General features: G+C 45.5%; 1 protein-coding gene across 1 annotated transcript in view; it reads right to left on the bottom strand.

The window, feature by feature from the left end:
• Positions 1-563: 563 nt before the first annotated feature.
• Positions 564-27,859, bottom strand: part of LOC138287136 (cystine/glutamate transporter-like) — a 38,265-nt gene continuing 10,969 nt past the window's right edge. The window contains exons 2-4 of the mRNA XM_069227495.1: positions 10,762-10,888; positions 1,209-1,324; positions 564-712 (exon numbers count right to left, since the gene is read on the bottom strand). Of these exons, the coding sequence (XP_069083596.1) occupies positions 564-712; positions 1,209-1,324; positions 10,762-10,888 (392 nt within the window). The remainder of the gene's footprint in view (positions 713-1,208; positions 1,325-10,761; positions 10,889-27,859) is intronic.

Here is a 27,859-nt window from a genome sequence, read left to right as displayed (position 1 = left end):
GTGACGATCATATAGTTTGTGATTCAATTCTGTAGCTTGTGTGTCAAAAGAGCGAGTATTACTACAGTTACGGCGTAACCGTAGGAATTGGCCAAATGGTAGGTTATCTCTCAATGCTTTTGGGTGATAACTGTCGTAAAGTAGTAAGCTATTTCGGTCTGTCGTTTTGTGATGTGTGCTCGTTGTTAGTATGCCTCTGTCAATACTAATGACCAAATCTAGGAACACACTTCCCCTCAAGCTCAGGCAGACCGCATCACTGAAGCAGTTCAGGAAGGGCTTAAAGAACTGGCTCTTCGACTGAGCAGCACACCTACTTTCAGCACATTGAGACACTATGGGTGATTAGCCGCTCTTTACAAATCCATGATTGATTTGATTGATTGATATGTATATTGAACATAAATGAATACAATCGGATCAGTTGGGCATGTGCTCCACCGTTAGAGACTGATGTTCTCTTCAGCAAGAACTAATCACATTACACCAAAAGGCCTTGTCCTACATCATACATTTAAGAGCCGTTCCAAATGAAACAAGAATATTCAGTTAAAATCAAAGACTCACACAGTGTTGGTCCTGTTACTGGCCTTCACCACCTCGCCTGGCAGTTCAGGCTGGACTGTTTCCATTGGAGCAAGGTCAAGGCTGATTTGCATTCGGCTGAGTCCAAACGGAGATAGCAAATTAATGATGGACTGTGATGCAGCCCCTAGTAATTACCAGTGGGTGAGATTAATTCAAATGTTTATCCATCACTTTTTTGCATACTATAGTGTGTCACCCTAAGTGGGACAGGTCTGCCCAGATGTGGGTCCCATGCACACTCTATCAATGGAACCAGACTGATGAGCCTATAACTAGGGCTAAACTGGTCAAGGGTTGTGTTCTGGTTCAGGGAGGAACCAGCCTTGACGTTTGGGTTGGACTGTTACAATTGGAGTAAGGTCAAGTCTGATATGCATATGGCTGGTCCACACTGAGGTGGCGAGGTTTGCAAAATAACAATGAACTGAGAAGTGGCCCAGAGTAATTACCAGTGCCTTGGCTCAATTTCAAAGGTGACATAATTAACTTTGCCCCTGGTTAATGGCTATCTATGATTTGTAGTGATCTTATATAATTGGCTAGACCAACAGTAACTCAAGTGTTAGAGGTGTGTAATGTTATGCGTACAAATGCATACATATGTGTACACACATACTTACAGACTCCTACTGCAGTGATGAGCTTTACAGCCAAGATAGGTGCGTGGCAGGGGGCAAAGAAAGGTTCGATTACGTAACGTCCAAATGCCAATGACACAACAGCGGTACTTGCAGGTCTAGCAGAAACAAAAAAATGTCACAGATCAACTTTTGTATTCTCCTTTATTGTTCCTTTATTTGGGTCATGTGTTTAAAAAGTACAAGGACAGCCCAGTAAGCCTACATGGACAATTATGCTTATATACTGAATAATTTTCAGGTAGATAGAACATGCCACATGTAGGATATGTGATTTTAATCAGTGTTCCAAGTCTTTACTATATCTTGTTCACGAAAGCACATACTTGTGCACTGCTTCCATTAGTAAATCACAATGTTGGGGACTGAGCGTGCACCCTTTGGGTCAGTACTAGTTATTTTTGGTCTTTCCGCACATAGGAGAATGTCTGAGCGTTGGTCCTATATCCAAGATGGTCTAGTTGTGCAAAAACTGAGGAAGATAACACAGCAACTTCTGCTGCATCTTCCTTCGGTCTCTTTCTCACTATGTGAGAGTAATGATGAGTGTGTGGTGGGATTCCCTATCGCAGGAGATGAGCCTATGTGGACTTCAGGATTAGACTGTATGTTTGGGGCAGAATCTCACATATTAAGTCTGTTTCATCCTTCATAGATAGACAAATAACAATTCATTGTAATACGGTCAACCAGTATTGTCATTGTAATACGGCCAACTAGTATTGTCACTGATTGTTTGTTGAGTCGCAAGAGGTAGGATAACTTGCCTAGCCTTTGCACAGATTGGGGCTGTCACCCACATTAATAAGTATGTTGCATGCACACTTGGATGGTGCTTTATCACTGATGGCCTTCCACCTTTATCGGAGAAATTTGTTCTTGAAATACTCTTGTAACTGGAGTTATTATAGGGAGCATGTAGGACTTTTCACATGGTTTCACATGGTGGCAACCATTCAATCATCATGGTTCACTTCGGCCACTATGGGGGTCATTCTGACCCCCGCCGGCGGCAGAAGCCACCGGCCTGGCGGGAACCGCCAGAAGACCGTACCGCGGTCAAAAGACCGCGGCGGTCATTCTGACTTTCCCGCTGGGCTGGCGGGCGACCGCCAAAAGGCTGCCCGCCCGCCCAGCGGGAAAGCACCAGCAACGAGGATGCCGGCTCCGAATGGAGCCGGCGGAGTTGCTGGTGTGCGACAGGTGCAGTTGCACCCGTCGCGATTTTCAGTGTCTGCCAAGCAGACACTGAAAATCTCAATGGGGCCCTGTTAGGGGGCCCCTGCAGCCAGGGGCCCCACGACACCCGTTCCCGCCATCCTGTTTCTGGCGGTGAAAACCGCCAGAAACAGGATGGCGGGAAGGGGGTCGGAATCCCCATGGTGGCGCTGCTTGCAGCGCCGCCGTGGAGGATTCCCTGGGGCAGCGGGAAACCGGCGGGAAACCGCCGGTTTCCCTTTTCTGACCGCGGCCTTACCGCCGCGGTCAGAATTGCCCCAGAAGCACCGCCAGCCTGTTGGCGGTGCTTCCGCGGCACTCTGCGTCTCAATGGAGTTGGTATAGGCAGGGTAACTAATCTAGCCCTCGTAGGGTTTAGGGGATTTTATCCACCTACTAATAAGTGCCACATACACACATGGATGGTGCTTGGTCAATCACAGATGGTTTTCCACTAATAGTAGAGATGACTGTATAGGATAATCTAACCGTAACATCTGTAAGTGTGGACAGGTTATTTTACCCACTCTCCTTTTGCTGGTGTTAGCACAGATTTGGCTGCATTAGATCAGAGTCACTGGATACAGGATAAGACTACGGATCTGATTTCTAGTTTGATGGACAGGTTACTCTGTCATAAATTAGACAGATATCCAGTCGGCCATATTACAATCTCCATAGGCTATTATGGGATCATAATATGGGGAATGGGATATTTGTCACATTTGTGATGGAGTAACCTTCTCCACCAAACTCGAACTTAGGTCCTACATCTCAGTTATTTTCACCCTAGATTGTTCTGGGCTGTTTGTGAAACATTCCTTGTTGTAGGGTGCATCCTCTATTGGGGTGGTGAGTAAGATATGGAATTATGATCCGTTGAGTTGATTTCACACAGCACAGGATTGAGGGACTTTCTTTATTCTTCTTTTTTATGTGCAGGTTGGTAGTCAGATGACTACATCTTGCAGTGACTTTTACATTTACTCAGGGTCGAAACATCGACAAACCCTCCCTTTTGGTTGCCTCTTATTATTTGTTCCATTAGTGATGCTAAAGCAAGTCATACTCTCTATGCTTATTTTTAAATGTTGGACAGAAGCATTGAGATTTGTACAGTGTCTTTGTTCATATATGTTGTAAATGGAAGCACTTTTTTGAGTGCTGTGTCATTTGCACTACAATCACTAATGGGTTTCTTATAATATATGATCTTATCTAATGCATATAAAACGGAAATCTCTCAGCTTGTCCTATGCCTTTCTAATTACATTTGATATGTAAGTAATTTTGAACAGATTATGAGAATCCCTCAGACGTGATCAAAAGGTTCGTAATTCCAAATAAGTCTCACAGGATAATGGTTCTTATTAATATGTATTTGGGTCACAGCAAAACATAAGGGGTCTATTAAAAAACTGCATTTTGTAGTATGTTTTGTAGTACTACTTTTTGACTACAAACATTTTACAAACTACTGTTTAAAAACCTACCTGCAGAATTAGTGCCTCTGCCTCGCCTATCTTTTTCTGCACAGAGATCTCCACATCGACTTCGGAGTCTCCGCACACATATTTATACATTTTAGTTGTAAATGTTGGAGGGACAGACAGGAGTTGCTTTAAAATCAAGAATTCTTACTATTAAATGAGAAGGGATAAGGAATGAGTAAGGACTGTTTAAGTGAAGTTTAGGGAGAGGTTTAGGGTGGGAAGTGTACACCCCCCCAAAAAAGTAAGCCCATTGCTATCCACAAACTGCTCTTCTGAAGTTTCTATAACTAATAAAATGAACCCTAAAGAGTAGTAAATTACTCCTGCTCAGAGCTGAAATACATGCAACACCACACATGGCCAGCCACTAGTACTACAACATCCTCTCATAGAAATCAATAAAAGTAGGGACTTAATATAAAACTTCACAATCATTAATGTTAATTTACTTTATTTAAATTTGTTAAAAATATATATACATTTTATAAAATGATTAAAAAAAATATAAAACTAGCACATCATTGTATTTAATTATAATATATTTTAATTACTTTTTTGCATTTAACAAATAATGTAACAATACATTATATTCACTTTAATTAGATTACTTTTAGATAATTCTATGTACCATTTTTAATCATTAATAATAAATAGTAAAAAACATTTTTTACACTAGGTGGGAATTTCTTTTTTATCAAACGTAACAATTTTTTATTTATTTAATTGAATATTTTTACCATCATTTAATTTTCAACTCAAAACTAAGTTACAGTCAAATTATTACCTAAAGTGTGGAGCAATAGGTCCAGGACCAGGTGTTTAAGGACACTGTATTCCTTGTAAGGCAAGGAAATTCAACCTATGTTGCTCACATGAGTTTAGATACTGTATTAAGGCATAGTTGCCTTAATACAATTAGAGCATCAGGGTTAGGATAATTTCTGCCACAGGAAATGGCCATCAGATAGATACAACTGAAATTAATTGTATTATAGAAGTATGGGTGGGCATAAGAAAATTTCGACTATTACACAGTTCTAAGAAAATTAGGGCCTAATGTACTAAGCACTTTGGCATTTGGAAACTCTGCGATTCACAAAATCACAGGGTTTGCAAATGCAAAAAGGTTATGTTCAATGTATTCAATTCATTAACAAGCTGGAAAAGCCTTAAAAACTCACAAATGTGTTTTTTGCTACCTTTTAGTATCAGAATTAGGAGGGTGAGTAAAAGGAGCTACAATGGTGTGCATTAGAGCTTTATACCCTTCTGTAGTGGGGTATACCTACCATTATAGGCTCACTCCAGCATTAAAGTCCTGCGCTGAAGGCGAGCTCGTTTAATAAGGGAGTGGCCTTTAATGGAAGGTACAGCCCAGCTAAAGCAGGCTATAAAGCTATTAGAACATTCTGCCTCATCAGGGTGAAACGTCCCAGTTAAAAAAACAATGGCATCAGAGACCGAGAGGGTTGAAAACTCCCATGGCCATAAGCTTTTGTTTCACAGGTCTTGCTATAAATGTTCAATTGTTAACAGCCACGTGCTGTCATTCACAGCAAGAGGTGTGAAAGCATGCTGTCAAAAATAAGCCAGATTCTCCCAGATAAACTGCTTATCTGTAGTTCAGTCAAGACAGGGAGACGCAGGAGCTGAGCATTATTCACCCCTCCCTTCTTCTGAAGTCCCAGTGACATTGAACTACAGGAGGAGGGAAATGTGAAAGCTCTGTGTGTTCAGCTGTACAGTCTCTGTCTTTTGCTTCCCCTGCCCAATCCATATATTTTGGAGAGGCAGGGTAAAGAGAAAGGCAGTGGACTTTAGGGCATTAAAATTTTGAGAGCAGGTGGCCTATACCAGTTTATATAGGCCACTTCTGCTCAATTGTTTTCAATGGAACTCTCATTATTCCAATGTTCTAATAATGGTTTGCAATGGAAATTGAAGTTAAAGGCCATTTGTAGCCACTTGCAAGCCAGGTCTGGGAACCCGCCAATGACTATCCCACATACAGAGCTGAAAATTACATGTCTTTATTTTCCTGAGAGTAACTATGAATTCAACATTCTAAACAAAGATTTCATTGCATTATGCTCTAATCACTATGTCACACTTCTACCGAGTCAGTTTGAAATCAAAAGTGTTCCGTCATTAAATTCGAAAGACACTTCATCTCCCCCTCTGTTAAATAAAAAATTAAATTTTTACATAATCTGTATACACATATTTATATATTAACATGTACAACTATATTTCTTCAATCAGCCTTTCTGGTGCTTTGATCAGTTAACTCAATCTGGTTGCTGGAAGCTGTCATCTTCAGTGTCAGAGATTTTTGAAGATGGTGAAAAGGTAACAGCAGTCACTGATTTCTCAGGTTCAGTCTTTTCTTCACTATCTCAATTTGAAGACCAAGGAATCAAAAGCCTAAAGTGAGAAGAGTCTCTGGTAACAGACTTCCCAAGGCACTGGGCAGTCACCAACTGTCTCTTGTTGGACACCACGTGGAAAACAACAGCATCATATGGAGACGGAGCATCAAATTTTCTTCTTCGCCTCTGTCCAACGATCACATAATCTCCTCACTTAAAAGTGATATTCTTTGCATGTTGCATCTTATCTGCATAGGCTTTCATTTTCTGCTTGTTCACCAAGTCTCTTGTACGAATCATGTTCTCAATTTCTTCTCTCTAGTCCATTGAGGTAACTTGGTTGTCATTGCTCCCCCTAACATCAAAGTTGCAGGAATTTCGCCTGTGGTTGAGTGAGGTGCTGAACAATAAGCTTGTAGGGTGGAATTTAATATAGTTTTCAAACAACTTCTCAAGAGTTGCATACTGTACTGCTTTATTTAGTGTTCTCATAAAACCATCAACAAGTTTGTTGGACTGCGGCCACAAAGGTGTACTCTTTTGATGCTTTATATTCAGATGCTCCAGGAATTCTTTGAATTCTTGACAGTTAAAAGGTGGGTCATTCACAGGCTTCAAAATGGCTGGAATGCCCCATGTCACAAAGATGCCATCTAATCTCTCAATGACTAGTTCACAAGTTGTGGATGAGAGATCTTGAACAAGTGGAAAACGTTAGTATTCATTCACAATCACCATCAGGTGATGTCCATTTTCGAGTTGACTGAAAAAGTTGATGGTTATTCTCTCCCATGTATGCTTAGGGATTCAGAGGGTGTTGAGTAACACTTGTAGGATAGATGACAGTTGCATAGATGACATGCCTTGAGTTCCTTGAGTATTCAACTGAGCTAGAGTCATCTACAACCTCGGTATGAAGCTTCAGATTGAAGTATGCAATTTTAGCAGCTTTTTCAATTGCTTGTTTGATTCTCTTAAAACTTCTCTTACATTCTGGTGACCAATGAAATTAAACATTTTTTTTCGTCAACTCTCGTAATGGAGCATTTATAGTAGCAAATTCTTGTATGTATCTTCAACGCACCATACAAACACTATGTGGGGGTTCAGCATTTGAAAATGCTTATACTTTTGCAGGATCATACCTCCATCAGAAAAGATATGGCCAAAGATTTTTAACTTGCTCTTGTGGAACTCACATTTGTTTGCATTCAGAGTCAAACCTGCATCAGTAAGTAAATGACATATTTGTGTGAGAGCTTTATCGTGCTCCTTCTGTGTAGCTCCAAAAATGAAGATGTCATCTCTATAATTGAACTCATTCACAACAGGCTCTATGATATGTCAAATGATGTCTTGGAAAAGTTCTGCAGCCAATGACACACCAAAACTAAGGCCCTCATTATGAATTTGGCAGTCCATGGACCGCTGAAGCTCACTGTGGCGTGCGGACCGCCGCAGTAGTGGCAGGCGGACTACCCTATTATGACCATGGTGAGAACGCCACAGTGGAAACGCCGCCACAACCAGGCTGTGCGCCACCAGACAGCCTGGCGGTGTTTCAGATCTGACAGGACAGACCTGCATGCAGCGCTGCCCTACGGATTATGAGTCCCATTCCGCCAGCCTTTTCCTGACGGTTTAAACCGCCAGGGAAAGGCTGGCGGAATGGGTGACTCGGGCCCCCCTGGGGGCTCCTGCTCTGCCCATGCACTTGGCATTGGCAGTGCAGGGCCCACATGCACAACCCGTCGTGCATTTCACTGTCCGAATTACAGGCAGTGAAATGCGCGACGGGTGCTGCTGCACCCGCTGCACTGCCGCATTGGCGCTGGCTCCATTTGGAGTCGGCGTCAATGTAAAGGCCCTGTTTACCTCTGGTCCGGCGGGATCATCATTATAGGGCCGGCGGGGGCTTCGCCGCGCTGCCGGTCTTAAGTCGACCTTCAGAGCGGCTGTCGGCAGGGTAACCGACCGACATCATAATGAGGGCCTAAGTCTTTTGTATCGAAGCAGACCAAAATGTGTAGAAAAGGTTTTCATGTACCTGCAATTTGATAACCTTTATTTTAACCACGGTGCGATAAGACCTTGGCACCATTTAATTGTGTTCTCATGTCAGCAATGCGTGGACCTAGTTTTCTTTCTCGTTCAATTGCCTTGTTTGCCTGATGTATGTCAACAAATATGCGTACAGCTCCTTAACTGTCCTTTTTGGGCAATACCACTATAGGAGAAACCCAAGTAGAACACTCCATAATGTCCTGTTTGAGTAACAATAATCCACATCTAAAACATAACTTCTTTTTTACATGTAGACATCAATTTATGTCCTTCAGTCTTTTTCTTTGGCTCACTTTTCACACTCATGACTGATTCACTCTGGCACCTCTGCCATCCATGTCAGTAGTTTGTCATTCAGCATGCTCTTCAGCTCTGTCACCCATTAGCCCTCGCTCCAGACTGAGAGCTTCTCTCAGCAGTCGTTGTCTGAATGAATCTGACAAACATCCATCAGTAACTCTAAGACGCATAACTTCTTCATCGTTAATTTTATTGAACTTACTGTGTTTGATGAGTGTTTCTTTCATAATCAACATTTGGTACTGGATTGAATTTGAGATTTAACTCTTCTGTTTTAATCTGATAGTATGTGACTTCTCTGCCAGGTCTCGTCATTTTCTTTATGACTTCTTTCACACCATCACCAGCAAGATCTTTGAAATATTTGATAATCTTCATCTGATCAGTCTCTTCAAATGCATCAATGAAATCATCAAAAGTCTCTATCCAAGCAGTCTATCTATCGCCAATATTTAGTTTTTTGGCAGCATCGAAAGGTGGTGGTGGTTTCAGAAAAGCGGAAGCATTGTAGACCAGTGTGGAACTTACTGTCTTTGAGAGGAACAGGCTCTCTGATGCTGCTTGGTAATCATGTTTACGCAACACTCCTCTAAGGTCCTCTGATGTGCTAGCCTTAGGATCGTCCTTAACATTATTTGGAACTGTGGCTTCTTTCCTAGCTGCCATCTGAAAAGTTTCACTATTCCGAAAGTCACTTTTCTGATATTTATTCTTTGAAGACCTGTGAAATTATTCTGAGCCCCACTCAGCAACTTTGGGGCCAAACTACTTCGGGAATGAACAGCTCTGTAAGCACAAGCCTGGGCGTATCTTCTTAAACCAATTCATTGAGTGCTGTGATACGATGACTATCTTTAGTGGATTTGGTAAGTCTTTTATTTTATCTTTTCTAAACATCATTTTGAACTTCCTGACACCTAGTTGATCTCAGCTTTGCAGCACTTCTGTTCATAGTGATATTTGGCAGGTTATGATTATCTTTAACTGCCCTTTGTTAGCCTGGTTGTGAGCAAAATAACAATGGATTAAACCCGGATCTGTGACTGGGAATGAATGTTAGATTTGTTCAGCATTCCGTCCATCATCTGCTCTTTTAGCCTTGTGGCACCCGCTTCTTTTATGACCTTAAGCTGATTGGAAAACAAATGTTTCCCATACGGTAATGCACAATCAGGGGTGGCTTGCTGTTCCTTGCAGGCTACCATCTAGTGTTTATAACCAATCACAGGTGGTTGCAAATAGTGAGCTGCCTAATTAATATTCATTAGAGAGGTCATTCTGTAACCCCCTGCGACCGGCGAATTTGAATTGTGACCTGTTGCAATAAAGGAAACAGATCAAGTTACAAAGTTAGTGTGCAATTTTGGCCACTTTTGCCATCAGTCTGTCTGCACCTTTGGCTCTTAGTGATACGTCTGTTCATATTTTTGGAAGAGAAACTCCCTATTGAGGAAAAGGAATAAGATGAATTGAACATTGAGAGTGTTGGGACTAAAATCATGTGTGCATTGTTCTTTGGTCAAATAAGACACCTGTCTGAAAGTTAATCAAAAGAGGCGTAGGGCACATGTGTGCTTGAGGGAATTAGCTAACATGGAGTTTAAAAAGAGCAAGAGGTTGAGAAGATAAGGCTATGTCACAAACTGATTTTCCTGAAGAGGGAATCATGCTGAAGAAAGATAGCTAATCAGACATGACAAGAGAAGATATCTTTCTTGCTGCAGGGATTGGGAAGTTTGTTCACAGTGCAGCTTGGGAAAGAATGAGGATTACATAACAGAGATCTGGTAAATATTTCCTAAAGTGTACATAGTGAAAGGTAGAATGAGCTATCTGTTTCATGAAAGAGCAGAAATTGACGTGATGAGGAGTGTAGGTGGATTTCTGCAAATGTGTAGAGTAAGAAAAGGTAGAATGGATTCAGAAAGCTAGTTTCCTAACAAAACCCACAAAATGGTGCTGTTTTTCACCCATTCTCATCACAAAGCGATTCATCCTAGCTTCTCTAGCAGCATATGTTTCTTTGTTTGGCACTCCTTCTATAGAAATGGAAATCAGTTAGGCACTCATGTGGTGCTAATATTTTCTTACCGTATCAAGATAAATTCTGCCCACACTCTAAGAAAGGCTGGCAGCGGCCCCAGGGTTTCCAAGATGTAGGTATAATGCCCCCCGGACTTTTTGAAAGTTGTTCCAAGATCTGCATAACAAAGAGCACCTAATAAAACAAAAATCAAAAAGGAATGATGACAAAATTGTTGAAATCTTTGGGGTGACAAATGAAGGAGTGACAATTAAAGAAGACAGAATAAAAGCACCAGTAGAGTAGATAAACAAGGTGAATGCTAAGCTTCAACATATAAAAAGTATTCAACGAGGAGAAGAAGTGATAGGTGAGCAGTACATTGCACACTGTTTCTAATTTTTGATGAGCTTTGTAGCTTTGGCCTACAGACTGTTTCCTGATGAACGTTTTAGCTGTCTTGACAGCCTTATATATTAGTAATCAGTATATATATATATATACAGATATATATATATATACATTTATAAATATATATATATATATATATATACATATACTCATGGAGGCTGCTGCATGGCTCCAACAGTAGCCCATTGATCTCTGGCATCTGTGCCGCTCCCCCTGCTTGGCTCCTCAGAACCTGGACTCTGCTTCCAGTCCTTGAGATCCCCAGCTTGATCCTGCTCTATGCCCTCTGCCCACCTATTGTAGTGGTAATTTAGCACCTCTCCTGCCCTGGTGGCCTTTAATTCTGGCATTTTACATTTGTTTTACTTTGGCTTTTACTTACTTTGGCATCTCTTAATATAATTTATGTAGTTACGTAGTTTAAGTCCACCCAAGTTGTGCTGCTGTTTTCCCCTGCAGTTTCCCCCTCTTCCTGCTCCCATTTTTGCCTGACCCCTGTGTAAGGAAATGGCTCCCTGTTGCACTTACCCCCCACTTTTTGCCTGATACTGATGCTGTCTTGACTGAGAAGTGTGCTGGGACCCTGCTAACCAGGCCCCATCACGTGTTCTTTTACCTAAAATGTACCATTGTCTCCACAATTGGCACAGCTCTGGCACCCAGGTAAGTCCCTTGTAACTGGTACACCTGGTACCAAGGGCCCTGATGCCAGGGAAGGTCTCTAAGGGCTGCAGCATGTCTTATGCCACCCTAGGGACCCCTCACTCAGCACAGACACACTGCTTGCCAGCTTGTGTATGTTGGTGGGGAGAAAACGACTAAGTCGACATGGCACTCCCCTCAGGGTGCCATGCCAACCTCACACTGCCTGTGTCATAGGTAAGTCACTCCTCTAGCAGGCCTTATAGCCCTAAGGCAGTGTGCACTATACCACAGGTGAGGGCATAGGTGCATGAGCACTATGCCCCTACAGTGTCTAAGCAAAACCTTAGACATTGTAAGTGCAGGGTAGCCATAAGAGTATATGGTCTGGGAGTCTGTCAAAAACGAACTCCACAGCTCCATAATGGCTACACTGAATACTGGGAAGTTTGGTACCAAACTTCTCAGAATAATAAACCCACACTGATGCCAGTGTTGGATTTATAAAAAAATGCACACAGAGGGCATCTTAGAGATGCCCCCTGTATTTTACCCAATTGTTCAGTGCAGGACTGACTGGTCTGTGCCAGCCTGCTGCTGAGAGACGAGTTTCTGACCCCATGTGGTGAGGGCCTTTGTGCTCTCTGAGGACAGAATCAAAAGCCTGCTCTGGGTGGAGGTGCTTCACACCTCCCCCCTGCAGGAACTGTAACACCTAGCAGTGAGCCTCAAAGGCTCAGGCTTCGTGTTACAATGCCCCAGGGCACTCCAGCTAGTGGAGATGCCCGCCCCCTGGACACAGCCCCCACTTTTGGCGGCAAGTCCAGGAGAGATAATGAGAAAAACAAGGAGGAGTCACTGGCCAGTCAGGACAGCCCCTAAGGTGTCCTGAGCTGAGGTGACTCTGACTTTTAGAAATCCTCCATCTTGCAGATGGAGGATTCCCCCAATAGGAATAGGGATGTGCCCCCCTCCCCTCAGGGAGGAGGCACAAAGAGGGTGTAGCCACCCTAAAGGACAGTAGCCATTGGCTACTGCCCTCCCAGACCTAAACACACCCCTAAATTCAGTATTTAGGGGCTCCTCAGAACCTAGGAAACTAGATTCCTGCAACCTAAGAAGAAGAGGACTGCTAAGCTGAAAAACCCTGCAGAGAAGACGAAGACACCAACTGCTTTGGCCCCAGCTCTACCGACCTGTCTTCCCACTTCTAAAGACACTGCTCCAGCGACGCTCTCCCCAGGGACCAGCGACCTCTGAATCCTCAGAGGACTGCCCTGCATCTAGAAGGACCAAGAACTCCCGAGGACAGTGGCTCTGTTCACCCAAGACTGCGACTTTGCTACAAAGAAGCAACTTTGAAACAACTTGCGTTTCCCGCCGGAAGCGTGAGACTTGACACTCTGCACCCGACGCCCCCGGCTCGACTTGTGGAGAACAATCACTTCATGGAGGACTCCCCGGCGACTGCGAGACCGTGAGTAGCCAGAGTTGCCCACCCCGGAGCCCCCACCACGAAGGGAGGGAATCCCGAGGCTCCCCCTGACCGCGACTGCCTGCTTCTAAGAACTCAACGCCTGGTAGGGACACTGCACCCACAGCCCCCAGGACCTGAAGGATCCAAACTCCAGTGCAGAAGTGACCCCCAGGAGGCCCTCTCCCTTGCCCAGGTGGTGGCTACCCCGAGGAGTCCCCCCCTTGCCTGCCTGCATCGCTGAAGAGACCCCTTGGTCTCCCTTTGCTTTCTATTGAAAACCCAACGCTTGTTTGCACACTGCACCCTGGCGCCCCCGTGCCGCTGAGGGTGTACTTTGTGTGTGGACTTGTGTCCCCCCGGTGCCCTACAAAACCCCCCTGGTCTGCCCTCCGAAGACGCGGGTACTTACCTGCTGGCAGACTGGAACCGGGGCACCCCCTTCTCCATTGAAGCCTATGCGTTTTGGGCACCACTTTGACCTCTGCACCTGACCGGCCCTGAGCTGCTGGTGTGGTAACTTTGGGGTTGCTCTGAACCCCCAACGGTGGGCTACCTTGGACCCAAACTTGAACCCCGTAGGTGGTTTACTTACCTGCAAAAACTAACAAACTCTTACTCCCCCTAGGAACTGTTAAAAATTGCAGTGTCTACAGGGAGTGCAGAATTATTAGGCAAATGAGTATTTTGACCACATCATCCTCTTCATGCATGTTGTCTTACTCCAAGCTGTATAGGCTCGAAAGCCTACTACCAATTAAGCATATTAGGTGATGTGCATCTCTGTAATGAGAAGGGGTGTGGTCTAATGACATCAACACTCTATATCAGGTGTGCATAATTATTAGGCAACTTCCTTTCCTTTGGCAAAATGGGTCAAAAGAAGGACTTGACAGGCTCAGAAAAGTCAAAAATAGAGAGATATCTTGCAGAGGGATGCAGCACTCTTAAAATTGCAAAGCTTCTGAAGCGTGATCATCGAACAATCAAGCGTTTCATTCAAAATAGTCAACAGGGTCGCAAGAAGCGTGTGGAAAAACCAAGGCGCAAAATAGCTGCCCATGAACTGAGAAAAGTCAAGCGTGCAGCTGCCACGATGCCACTTGCCACCAGTTTGGCCATATTTCAGAGCTGCAACATCACTGGAGTGCCCAAAAGCACAAGGTGTGCAATACTCAGAGACATGGCCAAGGTAAGAAAGGCTGAAAGACGACCACCACTGAACAAGACACACAAGCTGAAACGTCAAGACTGGGCCAAGAAATATCTCAAGACTGATTTTTCTAAGGTTTTATGGACTGTTGAAATGAGAGTGAGTCTTGATGGGCCAGATGGATGGGCCCGTGGCTGGATTGGTAAAGGGCAGAGAGCTCCAGTCCGACTCAGACGCCAGCAAGGTGGAGTTGGAGTACTGGTTTGGGCTGGTATCATCAAAGATGAGCTTGTGGGGCCTTTTCGGGTTGAGGATGGAGTCAAGCTCAACTCCCAGTCCTACTGCCAGTTCCTGGAAGACACCTTCTTCAAGCAGTGGTACAGGAAGAAGTCTGCATCCTTCAAGAAAAACATGATTTTCATGCAGGACAATGCTCCATCACACGCGTCCAAGTACTCCACAGCGTGGCTGGCAAGAAAGGGTATAAAAGAAGGAAATCTAATGACATGGCCTCCTTGTTCACCTGATCTGAACCCCATTGAGAACCTGTGGTCCATCATCAAATGTGAGTTTTACAAGGAGGGATCAACCAAAGGTCCCTTCACCTGCCACCACTGCTGCTTCTCATGCCACACAGGACCACTGGCCTGCACTAGAACCCATGCGCACAAGCCTACACTGATTCCAACACCTCTCCAGTGCATCCTGCTCAAAGCCCGTTCCCTCTGCAAAAACTCCATTAAAATCTGGGACACCATCACTACACTCTCCCTTGACGTGACCTTCATCACAGAAACATGGCTTAACCCCATCGCGCACCCTGACATCGCCAATGTCACACCCATTGGCTACAAGATGATACACAGACACCGCACAAACAGACACAGTAGAGGCATTGCCATATTCTTCAAGGAAACCATCCAATGTACCATCACCAACGACGACCCTACACCCTTCATGGAGCACCTCAATTTCCAGCTTCAAACATATGCCAAGACCACGATAATAGGCACCCTTACCTACAGACCATAGGGACCCCAACCAGCCTTCTGCGACACCATCTTGAACCTCAGTGTCCCCGGCTATTGACTCCTAGCACTACGCCCTGCTCGGTGATCTCAACTTTCACATTGATGACATCAACACCGCCTCCCTCCTAGAGAACATTGACCTTACCCAACTAGTCACTGCACCCACGCACAAAGCCATACACACACTTGATGCTTTCTTCACATCCAGCAACCGACTCAAATTTACCCACACCAAAGACCTCACCTGAACCAACTAAGTCAACATCCACTTTACCTTCCTAGTCAGAGATCAACAAACATCCACCTAGCTCCACAGGGCCACCTATTGCAGCTGGGGAAAAATTACTAAGATGCAATGGATCTAGTCCCTCAGCACTTCACAACCAGAAACCTCAGCAGATCTCAACCAGGCCGCCTGGAACTGAGCTGATGAAAGTGCCCTGCTGAAAGCAGCAAAAACCAAGAAAGCCTCAAAACTAGCCAGCTGGTACACATCAGAGCTCAGAACCACTAAGCGCAGCAACTACTGCCTTGAGAAGTGATGGTGAGCCACCAAGGACCCCTCCAACACAGCCTTCTACAAAGCAGCCCTCAGCGACTATCACTGGTGCATCAAGGAAGCCAAGAGAGGAGCCATCACCGACCGCATAAACACCCCGCCAACCATAGACAGGAACTATTCAAGATTGTCACGGAGTTCGCCAGCCATCCTGCCACAGAGAACTCCATCCAAACTTCTCAAGAACTTTGCGACTGCCTCTCAGGCTACTTCCACAGTGTGATAACCACATTCTATAACAACTTCAACCCCCAACCCTCCACCCCAGTCTCGAGATCTTCAATCAACCAGCAAACACCCCAGGAACGATCACCATCTGGTCGCCACTCACTCCGCACACCACCTCTACCATCATGTTGTCGATCCACTCCGGGGCGCCCACCGACCCCTGCCCCCACCATCTCTTCAACCTCAGAGCCAAGCCTATCAGCACATAACTCACCAACATCCTGTACACCTCCATCTCCACAGCAATCTTTCCAGATGAATGGAAAAACGCGGAGGTCAGACCCGTCCTGAAAAAGCCCTTAGTTGACCCCAGCTACCTCAAAAACTACTGACAGATGTCGCTGCTCCCCTTCCTGGCCAAAGTACTTGAGAAAGCCATCAACCAACAGCTCACCAAATACCTGAAACTCAGCCAACTTCTCGACACCTCACAATCGGGATCCCATGCCAACCACAGCACGAAAACTGTGCTGATTGTCACCACAGACGACATCAGATCTCTCCTCAACCGCAGAGAAACCGTGGCTCTGATCCTCCTCAACCTCTCCATGTTTGATACCGTCTCCCTCACACCCTCCAGGACAGACTCCACACCGCTGCCATACAGCAAAATGCCCTCAAATGGATCACCTCTTTTCGCTCAGGACACACCCAGAGCATCTAACTGCCTCCTTTCTCCTCTGCACCCAAGGACATCACCTGGATCCTGCCTCAGCCCCACCCTGTTCAACATTTACATGACCCCCCTTCGCAGAGGTCGTCAGATCCCACTGTCTCAACAAAATTTCCTACACCAATGACACTCAACTCATCCTCTCGCTCACTGAGGACCCAACCAACGTCATAAACAACTTCAGCAACATCATGACAGACATAACCAAATAGTCTAGAGGAAGCTGCCTCAAGCTTAACCCTGACAAAACAGAAGTACTGATCTTCGGAAAGAACACCTCCGTATGGACCACAGTTGGTGGCTAGCAGAACATGGACCTACACCCACACAAACAGACCACGCACTCAACCTCATCATCATCCTCAACAGCCAACTGACAATGAAACAACAAATCAATGCAGTCAGCTCCTCATACTTCCAAACCGTCCGCATGCCCTGCAGAATCTTCAGATGGATCCCTATCAACACCAGAAAGACCGTCACACACAGGTCCTCGCCACCAGCTGCCTAGACCACTGCAACACTCTTTATGCCGGAATCTCCACCCAACTCAGCGAAAGACTCCAGACCATCCAGAATACTGCAGCCAGACTCATCCTGGAACTCCCCAAATTGACCCACATCACCCCCACCTGAGAGACCTCCACTGGCTCCCCATCCAGAAAAGATGTCAGTTCAAGATTCTCACGTATGCATTTAGAGCACTACACAACCAAGGGCCATCTTACATCAACTAAACTTCCCTTTTTCCGGAAGACACCTGCCCTCTGCCTCGCTTGACCTCCCCCATCCCCCTACATTCTTCCCAGCCACACTGGGGGATGCTCATTCTCCTACATTGCTACCAAGACCTGGAACAACACCTAAGTGCCCAGAGACCCCTGGGGGTGACAGTGAGCACTCTACAAATACCAAATCAATGATTGATATATATATATACACACACACACAGACACAGATATGGATGCGCAGATTCCATTTCTTTATTACCATTGTTGAGTGTGGGAAGCAGCCATAATTCAAAGGAGGTGCTGCCTTAAGTGGGTCAAGATGGCCCTCCCTCCCTTGCTTTAACATAAGGTGTTTGACCAAAATTGTGTTGTAAGGAGTTACATTTGTGCAGTAAAGTAAAATCACATTGAAACAACTTCCAGTTGTTTCCTTTTGTAACATATTTGTTACATGCAATGTGTGAGGAAAAAAAAAGTTTTCCTCATGTCAGTTCTACTGCCCAATGGGTATAAAACAGAATGTGATCTCTGAAATGTAAAAATAAATGGATGAAAGTGTGTTTACTAGTACAGTTGCAATAAATAAAGTGTTATTGAGCCACATTAATTTTCCTTGCCTTGTCATAAGTATATTAATACGAGTACAAAAAAAAGACATAGCCAGCAGGAACATGGGGAAAATAAATTGTATACTCTATGATATACCCCTATGCCCCTTGTGAAGTCCTAGTGTGTCTTTAAAATTACTTTTTGATAGACACATTGCGGTCTTTAGCAGGGGTCACATATCAGATTTAGGATTGCAGGTTTATGATAGGAATCCGATGTAGCTAATACCTATACTCCTGTTTCCGTCTTGTATTTATCTTTAAATAAATGTATAACATGGCTGTGCCAATGTTATTAGCAAGTGTTCATTTACTACAAACATTGGCACTGTGTGACAAATCTGCAAAATTTCACAGACATTTTGGAGAATTGGTTTTACATTGCTGTCAAGTGTTGCGACAATCCATTTGTGGGGTGGAGGGGTTTAAAAGGAAGGGCAATAACATTTTCATTTGCTTGTAACTTTAGTGTTGTATGAGGAATCTGCATCAAATGTAGGCGTTAGTATGTTTCGCCCAGTCCAGGTATATCACGTTTTGTACAAATACAATAGGGGAGTTAAAATGCAGAGCAGACTGATTTAGAAAGGACTTCGGCATCACTGATTGATCTACACCACATGTGGTATGTTGGGTCTATTCTTGATTTGCTCCGTTTCATGCCACTGTTTGATGAATCTGCATTATTTTTGGCGACTAGCAAACTAAGGGGCATATTTATACTCTGTTTGCGCCGAATGTGCGTCAAAATTTTTTCGCACAATCGGCGCAAACCCTGCCCCATATTTATACTTTGACGTCTGACGCTGCGGGCGTAAAAATTCCACCATGTGCGTCATTTTTTGGAAGGGGGAACCAGCCTTGCGTTAATTATATGCAAGGTAGGCCTTCCCTTCCAAAAAATGACTTTAAGGCCTGTGCCCCATATTTATACTCTGACGTCATTTTGACGCACAGGAGGGGGCAGACCTTAAAAAACGGCGCACAGCCTGATGGGCGCCGTTTTTTAACACCTGGGTCAGGGCAGGCGTTAAGGGACCTGTGGGCTCAGAAGGAGCCCAGAGGTGCCCTCCCATGCCCCCAGGGACACCCCCTGCCACCCTTGCCCACCCCAGGAGGACACCCAAGGATGGAGGGACCCATCCCAGGGAAGTTGAGGTAAGTTGGGGTAAGTATTTTTTTTTGTTTTTTTTTTTGTGGCATAGGGGGGCCTGATTTGGGCCCCCCTACATGCCACTATGCCCAATGACTATGCCCAATGACCATGACCTGGGCATGGCCATTGGGCAAGGGGGCATGACTCCTGTCTTTGCTAAGACAGGAGTCATGTCAATGGAGGTTGGACGTAAAATAAAATGGCGCAAATCCGGTTTGAGGCCTGAATTTTGCTTCAGACCTGACTTGCCCCATTTTCTGACGCCCAACCTCCATTTTCCCATACGCCGGCGCTGCCTGGTGTGAGTCATTTTTTTTGACGCACACCAGTCCGCAGCGCCGGCTAAGGTCTTTCCATAAATAAGGCGCCCGCATGGCGCGTTGGAATGGCGTTAGCCGGCGGTAAAATTTTTGACGCACAACTGCGTTGGCGCAGTTGTGCGTCAAAAAGTATAAATATGGGCCAAAGTCCAGTGCAAGACCAGACAGGCTCTCTGATCAACATCTGCTGTTGAACACAGAGTCTGGCAAAAGCACAGAATGTTCACTCCTCAGCTGATGGCATGTAAAAAAAAAAAAAATAGTACAAAGAGCAAAACATGACAGGGACGTGAGTTACTGGATAAACTGTAAGATTAATTTTAGGGCCTTTTTGTGCTTGCTGAACCATAACTGACCTTTAACTGCATTTTTTTAGACAATATGTTACATATATATATATATATATATATATATATATATATATATATATCTTCACTGAAAAAACAAAGGTTCCAGGGACTTTATAGTTATAGAAACCATGGAAATTCACCAGTTATAGTTAGAGTTACCCCAATTAACTATAACTTGTGCACTAAGGTAACTACTATAACTCGCACCCTCGCCACGCACAGTTTTTTCTGCAACATTTTGACTGCAAATATTACATTGATATTACCAATGATGTCATGAAAGATGGAATGAGTGGCGTAATGTGTGGGGTAATTAGCAGTGCATGGTGGGCCCCTTTTCTTTTTTAACTTTCTGTTGTTGTAGTGCCATCAGCCAATCAGATCACTGCACGAGACTGGGAGGGGTTGCAAATCCTTTGCGTCCCTAGATATACAAATTTGGATTTTCTTTAATTTGTCTAAAACAACTGAACGAAATTACACCAAAACAAAAAAAGCACTAATTTTGGACTAGGACCTACCTTCCTGCCATATTGGGTGTAATTCCATACAGTAGTTTTTGCACCATTGCTGTTCAAAATCCCTAAAGGTAAAATAAATGGGGAAAACTTGTTTTGGGACCTCCCTCTTTTTCTCAAACCTTCCCCCAACGGATCAATCCAAAACTGTCCAGGCAGCAGCGGACGGGACTGGCGAATTTTTGGGGAAAGTTTTGTGAAGATTCATCAAGCGGCGCCAAGGATATAGGCAAGTATAGAAAATGCTTTTTATATAGAAACTAGGGCCTAACTATAACTACCTACTGGTGACCGCTACTAGGTAATATATACATTACCTAGTGACAGTCGCCAGCAGGTAGATATAGTTAGGGAATAGTTTCCATAGACAGAGCATTTTTTGTTTTGTTACTAACTTCGGTGCCGCTTGACGAATCTTCATGAAAGTTTCAAAATGTATACTTTGCTTAGTTCAGCTGCTGTCTTGAAAGTGTTCGGTGATCAGTCAAGCAGGGGCTGAGTAAAAGGGGGGGCCCAAAACGTGTTTTCCCCATGCAGTCTCCCGTAGGGATTTCAGACACGAATACAGCCTGAACTGCTGGGTGGAATTACACCAAAGTTGGCAGAAAGCTAGATCTTGGGTCAGAAAGAGTCCTTTTTAGGGTCGAGCGCAAAGCGCTATGTCCTTGTGTAATCTCCCTGTGGGCTTGTAAACACGTCCATGTCACTCCCATGAGTTTGGTTGGTTCGTGGGCTTGCCTTTTAAAATTGCTTGATTTCATTAGTGAAAGGCATGCATACGTCATGCCTTTAATGGTGTGTAGCCCTCCTCGAGTGCACCGACCAACTACTGAAAACATACGAGGATCCATGTTTTCAGTATGGTTTCTGGGCTACTTTTTCTCTTTCCTTCACAGTGCGATCTCGCTGGGCAGTAGTCGAGCGTGTTGCATGACATCCACCCAGTTACATGGATATTTGCACTTTTTCCGGTTACATGGCGCGCAATTAGCTAAAGCGTGTTCACTGCTCGAAAATGCGCGTGACCACAAACACATGTAATGACATCAAAGTGCATTTTTCCAGATGTCTTTCCAGGTCAGCAATTGGGATGGGAGGAATGTTGCTCATAGTTTCAGAAATGCTGGGTGTCTCTTTTGTGTTATCCCCATCAGTGCACTGCGCACTGCTGGAAGAGGTTCGCACGCAGGGGTCATGGTGCCCACGGAAGCCACCAGTTACCTACAGAAAAAAAACACAAAAAAGACTTCCTGGAATGTGTCTCGAGGGCACTTCGTCTTGGCGGATGATTGTTTAGGGTCCCGTGACTGGTGTTTCCTCTGCAGAGGTACGACTGATGGAAACTACAAAGGGTTAACTCGACCCTAAAGAGCGGAGTAAAAGATTCCTCATGAATGTGTTCAAATCTCCCACTCGCAAGCCTCTCACACGAGCTCGTTGCTTTTTCGACATCCAATCATTTTGTGCTCGTCTATTTCTTAGCCTTATTTCCACTTGATCCTGGACTGTCATGGAACCAGCTACCTGAGGAATGGTGTCTCTCACCTACCTTCTCATTCAAATTGAACTTGGGGACCCTCCGGTCGTGCTGTGTGGCGTCAAACGGTATTCTCTCAGGAACTCGAAAATGGCACAGTCCACGTTCCTCCCTTGTGCTACTGCAATTCACAACACCTTGTTTAAAGTCCTCATAAACCATTCCACTTCTCCGTTGGCTTGGGGCCACCGCGGAGTGATCTTACGGTGATGAACTGCATGCAAAGCCAAGTAGGAGGCAAACTCATGGCTCGAGAATGCGGGGCCATTGTCAGTTCTCAATTCCTGTATGATCCCGTGGGTGGCCATGATCTTTTCCATACATGGTATCACCTTCTCTGTGATGGTGAATTCCAGCAGTTCCACTTCCGGATACTTTGAGAAATCGTCCATTACGGCCAACATGTGCCGTCTATCCGGTAAGCTGCCTAGATCCGCACTGGCTCGCTGCCATGGAATGGATGGAATGGGCTCCATAATGATAGGTGGCGGGGGTCCGCCGGCCCCACCATTTGGCGCACGTAACACTGCTGTATCCTCTGTTCCACCCTGGCGTCTAGATCAGGAAACCACACTTTACTACGCAACCTTGCTTTGGTCTTTACCATGCCCTGATGAATGGCATGAGCCAAATCAATTGTTCTTTGTCGCAGACTTTCGGGATGACAATACGATGGCCTTGCAGAAGGCAGTCTTCAGCAGACACTGCCAACTCATGTCGAACGCGGAATAGTGCCTGCAATGCAGTACTTGCCTCCACGGTTCTAAGAAACAAATTTTCCTTCAACAGATGCCATCTCCCATCACTGACGCATGACATGGCCATCTGTAGGACCTCATCTTTTTGAGTAGCGTCCTGTATCTCTTTCAATGACATGGGCAGCGGCCTAGACCTCTCCACCACTAATCGTACCTATTCCTCGATATCTTCTGCTTCTTCTTCTTCTTCTAGTGCTGTGACAGGTCTGGCGTGTCGCGAGAGGTAATCAGCTGGATTCTGAGTGCCCAGACGGTATACCACCGAGAACTGATATCCTAGTGACTGAAGAATCCATTTCTCGATTCTGGGGGGAGGCTGTGACGCTGTCTTGTTAAACAACGGTATTGGGGGTTTATGATCTGTACATATCACGAATGGATGACCATAGATGTACAAATGATAGTGACGTCATCCCCAATTTACCGCCAATGCCTCCTTTTTGATGTGGGAATAGCGTTGCTCCGCCACGGTCAATGCTCTGCTCGCATAAGCTGCGGGTGCCCATTCACCATCCGTTCCTTTTTGGGACAGAACAGCCCCGAGCCCTACCGGGCTGGCGTCCACCGATAGTTCTGTGTCTTTAGCAGGGTCAAAGTATACTAATGTGGTTTCTGCAGATAGTGCCTGCTTGGTTGCTTGGAACGCCGTCTCCTGTGCCAGATTCCATTCCCACGGAGTGTGGGCCTTCGTGAGTTCCCGCAATGGGGCCGTGAGAGAGGTCAGGTTTGGAATGGATCTTCCGCAATATGTCACCATGCCCAAAAAACTGCGGACACCTGTGACTGACGTAGGGGCAGGTGCCGATTTTATGTCCCCCACCTTCTCCGGGTCAGGCCGAACACCCTTCTCCGAAAAGTGATATCCAAAAAATGCAATGTCCTGTCTCTGACATTCACACTTTTCTCGGTGTAGTGTTAGTCCATTTAGGTGCAAACGTTGGAACACAGCTCGAAATCTCTTTAAGTGTGTCTCTACCGTCGGAGCGTGCACCAAAATATCGTCGCTCAAGTTGATGACCCCCTCTAGACCAGCCAAAACACCTCTTATCGTGTCTTGAAACACATCCGCTGTGCTTGCAATCCCGAAACTCAGGCGCCAGTATCTCCTCAGCCCTACATGGCTAGAAAAAGTTGTTATTGCGCGTGACTCCGGGGCTAACATTAGTTGATAATACCCTGCGCGCAAGTCCATTTTGGAGAACCACCTTGAGCCACTGACTTCTGCCACTATGTCATCCACCATGGGTGTGAGATGACGTTCCCTCCTGATGGCCACGTTTGGTAGGCGCATGTCCAAGCATATGCGTACCTCTCCTGGTTGTTTTGGTTTTCTCGTGACCATGATCGGCGACACCCACGGTGTTGGTCCTTCCACTTTCTCAATGATGTTGGCCTCCTCTAGCTTCCTTAATTCTGCCTCCACCTGTGGTCGAAGGTGAAAAGCTATGCATCTGTGTTTGAGGGCCACCGGTTCTATGGACTTGTCGATATGCAGTTTCACCTGACGGTCTTTCAGGCAGCCAATTCCTCTGAATATATCAGCATACTCCTCTTCGAGGCTCTCCAGCGCCCCTATGTGTATGCTGAATGCAAATACCACCAGTTTTAGCTCTTCAGCAGCGCGGCAACTGAGTAGCATTGCAGTTCCTATCTTGTTGACATATACATTGGCTTGTATGGTTGTGTCTTCATGAGCGATATCTGTCATGTAGACTCCTGCAAGTGGGAGCAGTGTTGTTGATCCAAATGCAAATACCTGCACTGCTGTATTGCGAAGTGGGGGGCGATGCGGCAGTTGATTGAATGCCGATTGAGCAAGTATACTGATCGAGGCCCGAATGTCGATTAGTGCTGTTACTTGAAGACCTGCCACCTTTACTTTGCATTTGGGAATCTTTTTCCTGATCTGGCTGCCTAGTTCTGTGGCATGGATGATATATACCATCCCTTCAGGCCCATCGTCATCGTCCATGTCGGGGATTACGTCAGGTTGTTGAATTGCCTTGGCAACATGACCCATCTTTTGCCTGTCTCCCTTGGATCTTGTTGTGGAACGACACACCTTGGCCAAATGATTTAGTTTCTGACAGTTAGTTCATTGTTTCCCTATGGCTGGGCATTTGCCTTGATGTAGGAAAATCCCTCCACACAAGTAGCATGATCGGTTTGTGTTTGCCTTGTCTTTTGTCTTGGCTGTGATCCCTGAAGCGATGGCATTTACCGGCTCTGCCTTAATGGTTTGTGTGAGTGCCGATTCCATATGTACTACCCTTACTTTGGAGAGTTATTTTGATTTGCCCATGGTCAACATGTCAGCCATTGTCATACCAGGAATCTGTAAAATATGTTCCCTTAGTTTTGTGGAGTGACACCCTTGAATGAATTGAGCCCTTATTTCATCCTCCGGGTCCGGTAATGTACATGTGCTGGCTAGTTTCCTCAGCCTTGCATAGAATGTGTCTACTGACTCACCCGGTGGTTGCCTAGCTTGCCGGAGGAGGAACCGCTCATAGTCTGGGTTTGCCAGAGGTTCAAAATATGCTGTAATTGCGTGTTTAAGGGTTTGATAAGTGAATGGAGGTCCTTCTTCAGCCACAGACCTGCTGATCCTGCAGGAGCATCAGTCGTTGCCTGTCAGGGTCTAACGCAATGGCCACAAAGTAGTTTTCTAGCCGCTCCACCCACGATTTCCATTTTGCCGCTTGAGCTGATGGGGGCCCTTCCATCACAAAAGGCTCTAACGCCGGGAAGGTGGCCATAGCGCTGCATTTTTTTAAAAAATTTTTTTTATGTGTCTTGACCTGTCCTCAGGTGCCCCAAAGCAGAAACAGAAGCCTGGGCGTTGCCTGTGCCCTCTTCGTGCCTCCACTCACCGGTGTACCTGTAGCTGTGTGCACTTTCCTGACTTTGTCCTGAGTCAGCTGTCCGATACCATCCAGGGGCGGCGCCGCAGCTGTCGTTCGGCCCACTGTTGAGTCCCACATGTGCTGGGAACCAGACGCTGGTCGGAGGGTGGGGCCGTGACTGTCTCCACCTGCACTGAGCCAGTGACTCTTAAACCGGCTATCCGGCGTGAGCGCTGCTGCTGGAACCACCGTTGAGTGAGGTGGCTCGTTTCCTGCAGGCCCTCGATCGCGGCCACAACCAGCCGCGTGGGTGTTCTGATCAGCACTTGCGTCGGGCGTCTGCTCCGCCCAGCCGATACTTCGCAGCTTCAAGTGCTGCGTATCTGGGAACCGTGTCAGGTACGATGACGTTAGGGGTCTCCGCCTCGTTGCCAATTTGTTGCGTCCTCAAATCGGACCATGTGCCCTGGGCCGGAGTAGTTTGCGAACGCAATAGAAACAACACCACACAGTCTCACTAGTATTCATTGCCTGTTGGCGCCAAGCCAACCTGCTCGTTTTAACCAAATACGCCTCGCATCACAGGGTTGTCCTCACCTTGTGACAATATAACTTTCCAGACACCCCTCTGTCATGGTACACCCCTTAGTTCCCAACACAACAGAGTGGTTGAATATTTTTTTGATGAACACTTTGCTTCTGCAGGCGTGGGCACTGAAGCCCACAGTGATAAAGTGATTTGCCCAGGATCACACAGATCTAGTCTGGATTACAGCCCAAGTAATATGGTACCGCATAAACAGTTTATCTGTCAGACACTTTGCTCCAACCTGCAGTTGTGCAGCACGGTATAGTTTTAGTGATTTATAGAGACCGCTGTACACTTTTTGGTTTCTAGCCGCTATAGGAGTAAAGTTAATTATTTTGCATAGAGCTAAAAGGGGCTGGAAGACACTTCAGAGAACTTTCTGGCCGTGGCAGCACTGAGATAACACATTAATACATAAAGATAAATGCGCAGATCTTTCTTGGTTGCGAAAACATTTATTTTAGCAAAACATTCTATATTTTATTAAAAGGAATACGCCTATTTTGGCAAGTAGGTTTCAAAGAAAATGACATTACTATTGGCAGTCTTTGCGGGGGTAAAATGAATGGGCATAACATCTAAACTGGTGTTTTACGCACCTGAGCTGGTTTGAGGCACAGTAGTGCTCCGTGTGACGTAGTGGAACTTTCAAAATCTGCATCAAAGTACCTGTTGTCTGCCTCATTTCACCTGCCACAAATCCGTCCCACACTGTAAACTATTCAAGGTACCTACAGGTAATTCTAAGCTGTGCTGTGAACTTTATGTTACTGCACTTTGACCCTCCATGTACCTCAACTCTCACCTTCTTCAGGTAAAGGGCGCCCTTAAACGCTGCCTGCCTATATCCGATGCGGTGTTTCGCTTCAGGTTTATAGTTCCTTACAAAGTATAAAAAGCATGTTTCAAAATAGGGAGGTGCACTGATTTGCCTAAGATCACACAAGCATAGATGTCCACATGTGGAGATTGATCTCGGGTCTCCTTATTTCACAATGCCTGCCCTCTTCCTTTGTCCTTTAGAAACATGCCTTATTTTTTTCCTGCAGAATGACTTTCAAGGGGAGGAGAGGGACTTGCTGTGCAGAAACTATTGCCTGCGTCTTCTTGTAGCAAACTTTGTTTCTGGAGCCTAAAACAGGAAGCGTTGCCATGGAGACGTCCTCAGGGTTAAAAATGTTGGGCTCGGTCACGCTTGGGGTAAAGGAAACCACAGCATGTCTGTGCAGCCCTGTGCCTTGTCTCTACCGGGCACTTGCAGGCCCCTGGGTGTGACCTCAAGCTGAACTGTCTGCATTGCATTGATATCTACGGCACGTGCTGGATCCTAAGCCGCTCTCCTCTTCGTGCATTAGGAGCTACCCAACAACTGCATCATGCTGGGCAAGGGGTATAAACAATAAAGGCTTGGGAGATTTATATAACGATTACTACCATGGTGCAATGTCGAGGCACTGTGCAAATGGGTGATATTGGACTCTGAGCATCTGTGTGGATCAGGCGTGTGCCCTGATCTCTTTCTTAGGGTCAAGCACAAAGCTCTCTGTCCCTGTTGTAATCTCTCCACGGGCTTGTAACCACG

The sequence above is a fragment of the Pleurodeles waltl genome, chromosome 4_1 (genome assembly GCF_031143425.1).
Source record: "Pleurodeles waltl isolate 20211129_DDA chromosome 4_1, aPleWal1.hap1.20221129, whole genome shotgun sequence".
In the NCBI taxonomy this organism is placed as follows: domain Eukaryota; kingdom Metazoa; phylum Chordata; class Amphibia; order Caudata; family Salamandridae; genus Pleurodeles; species Pleurodeles waltl.
This window is presented reverse-complemented; position numbering and strand designations above follow the sequence as displayed.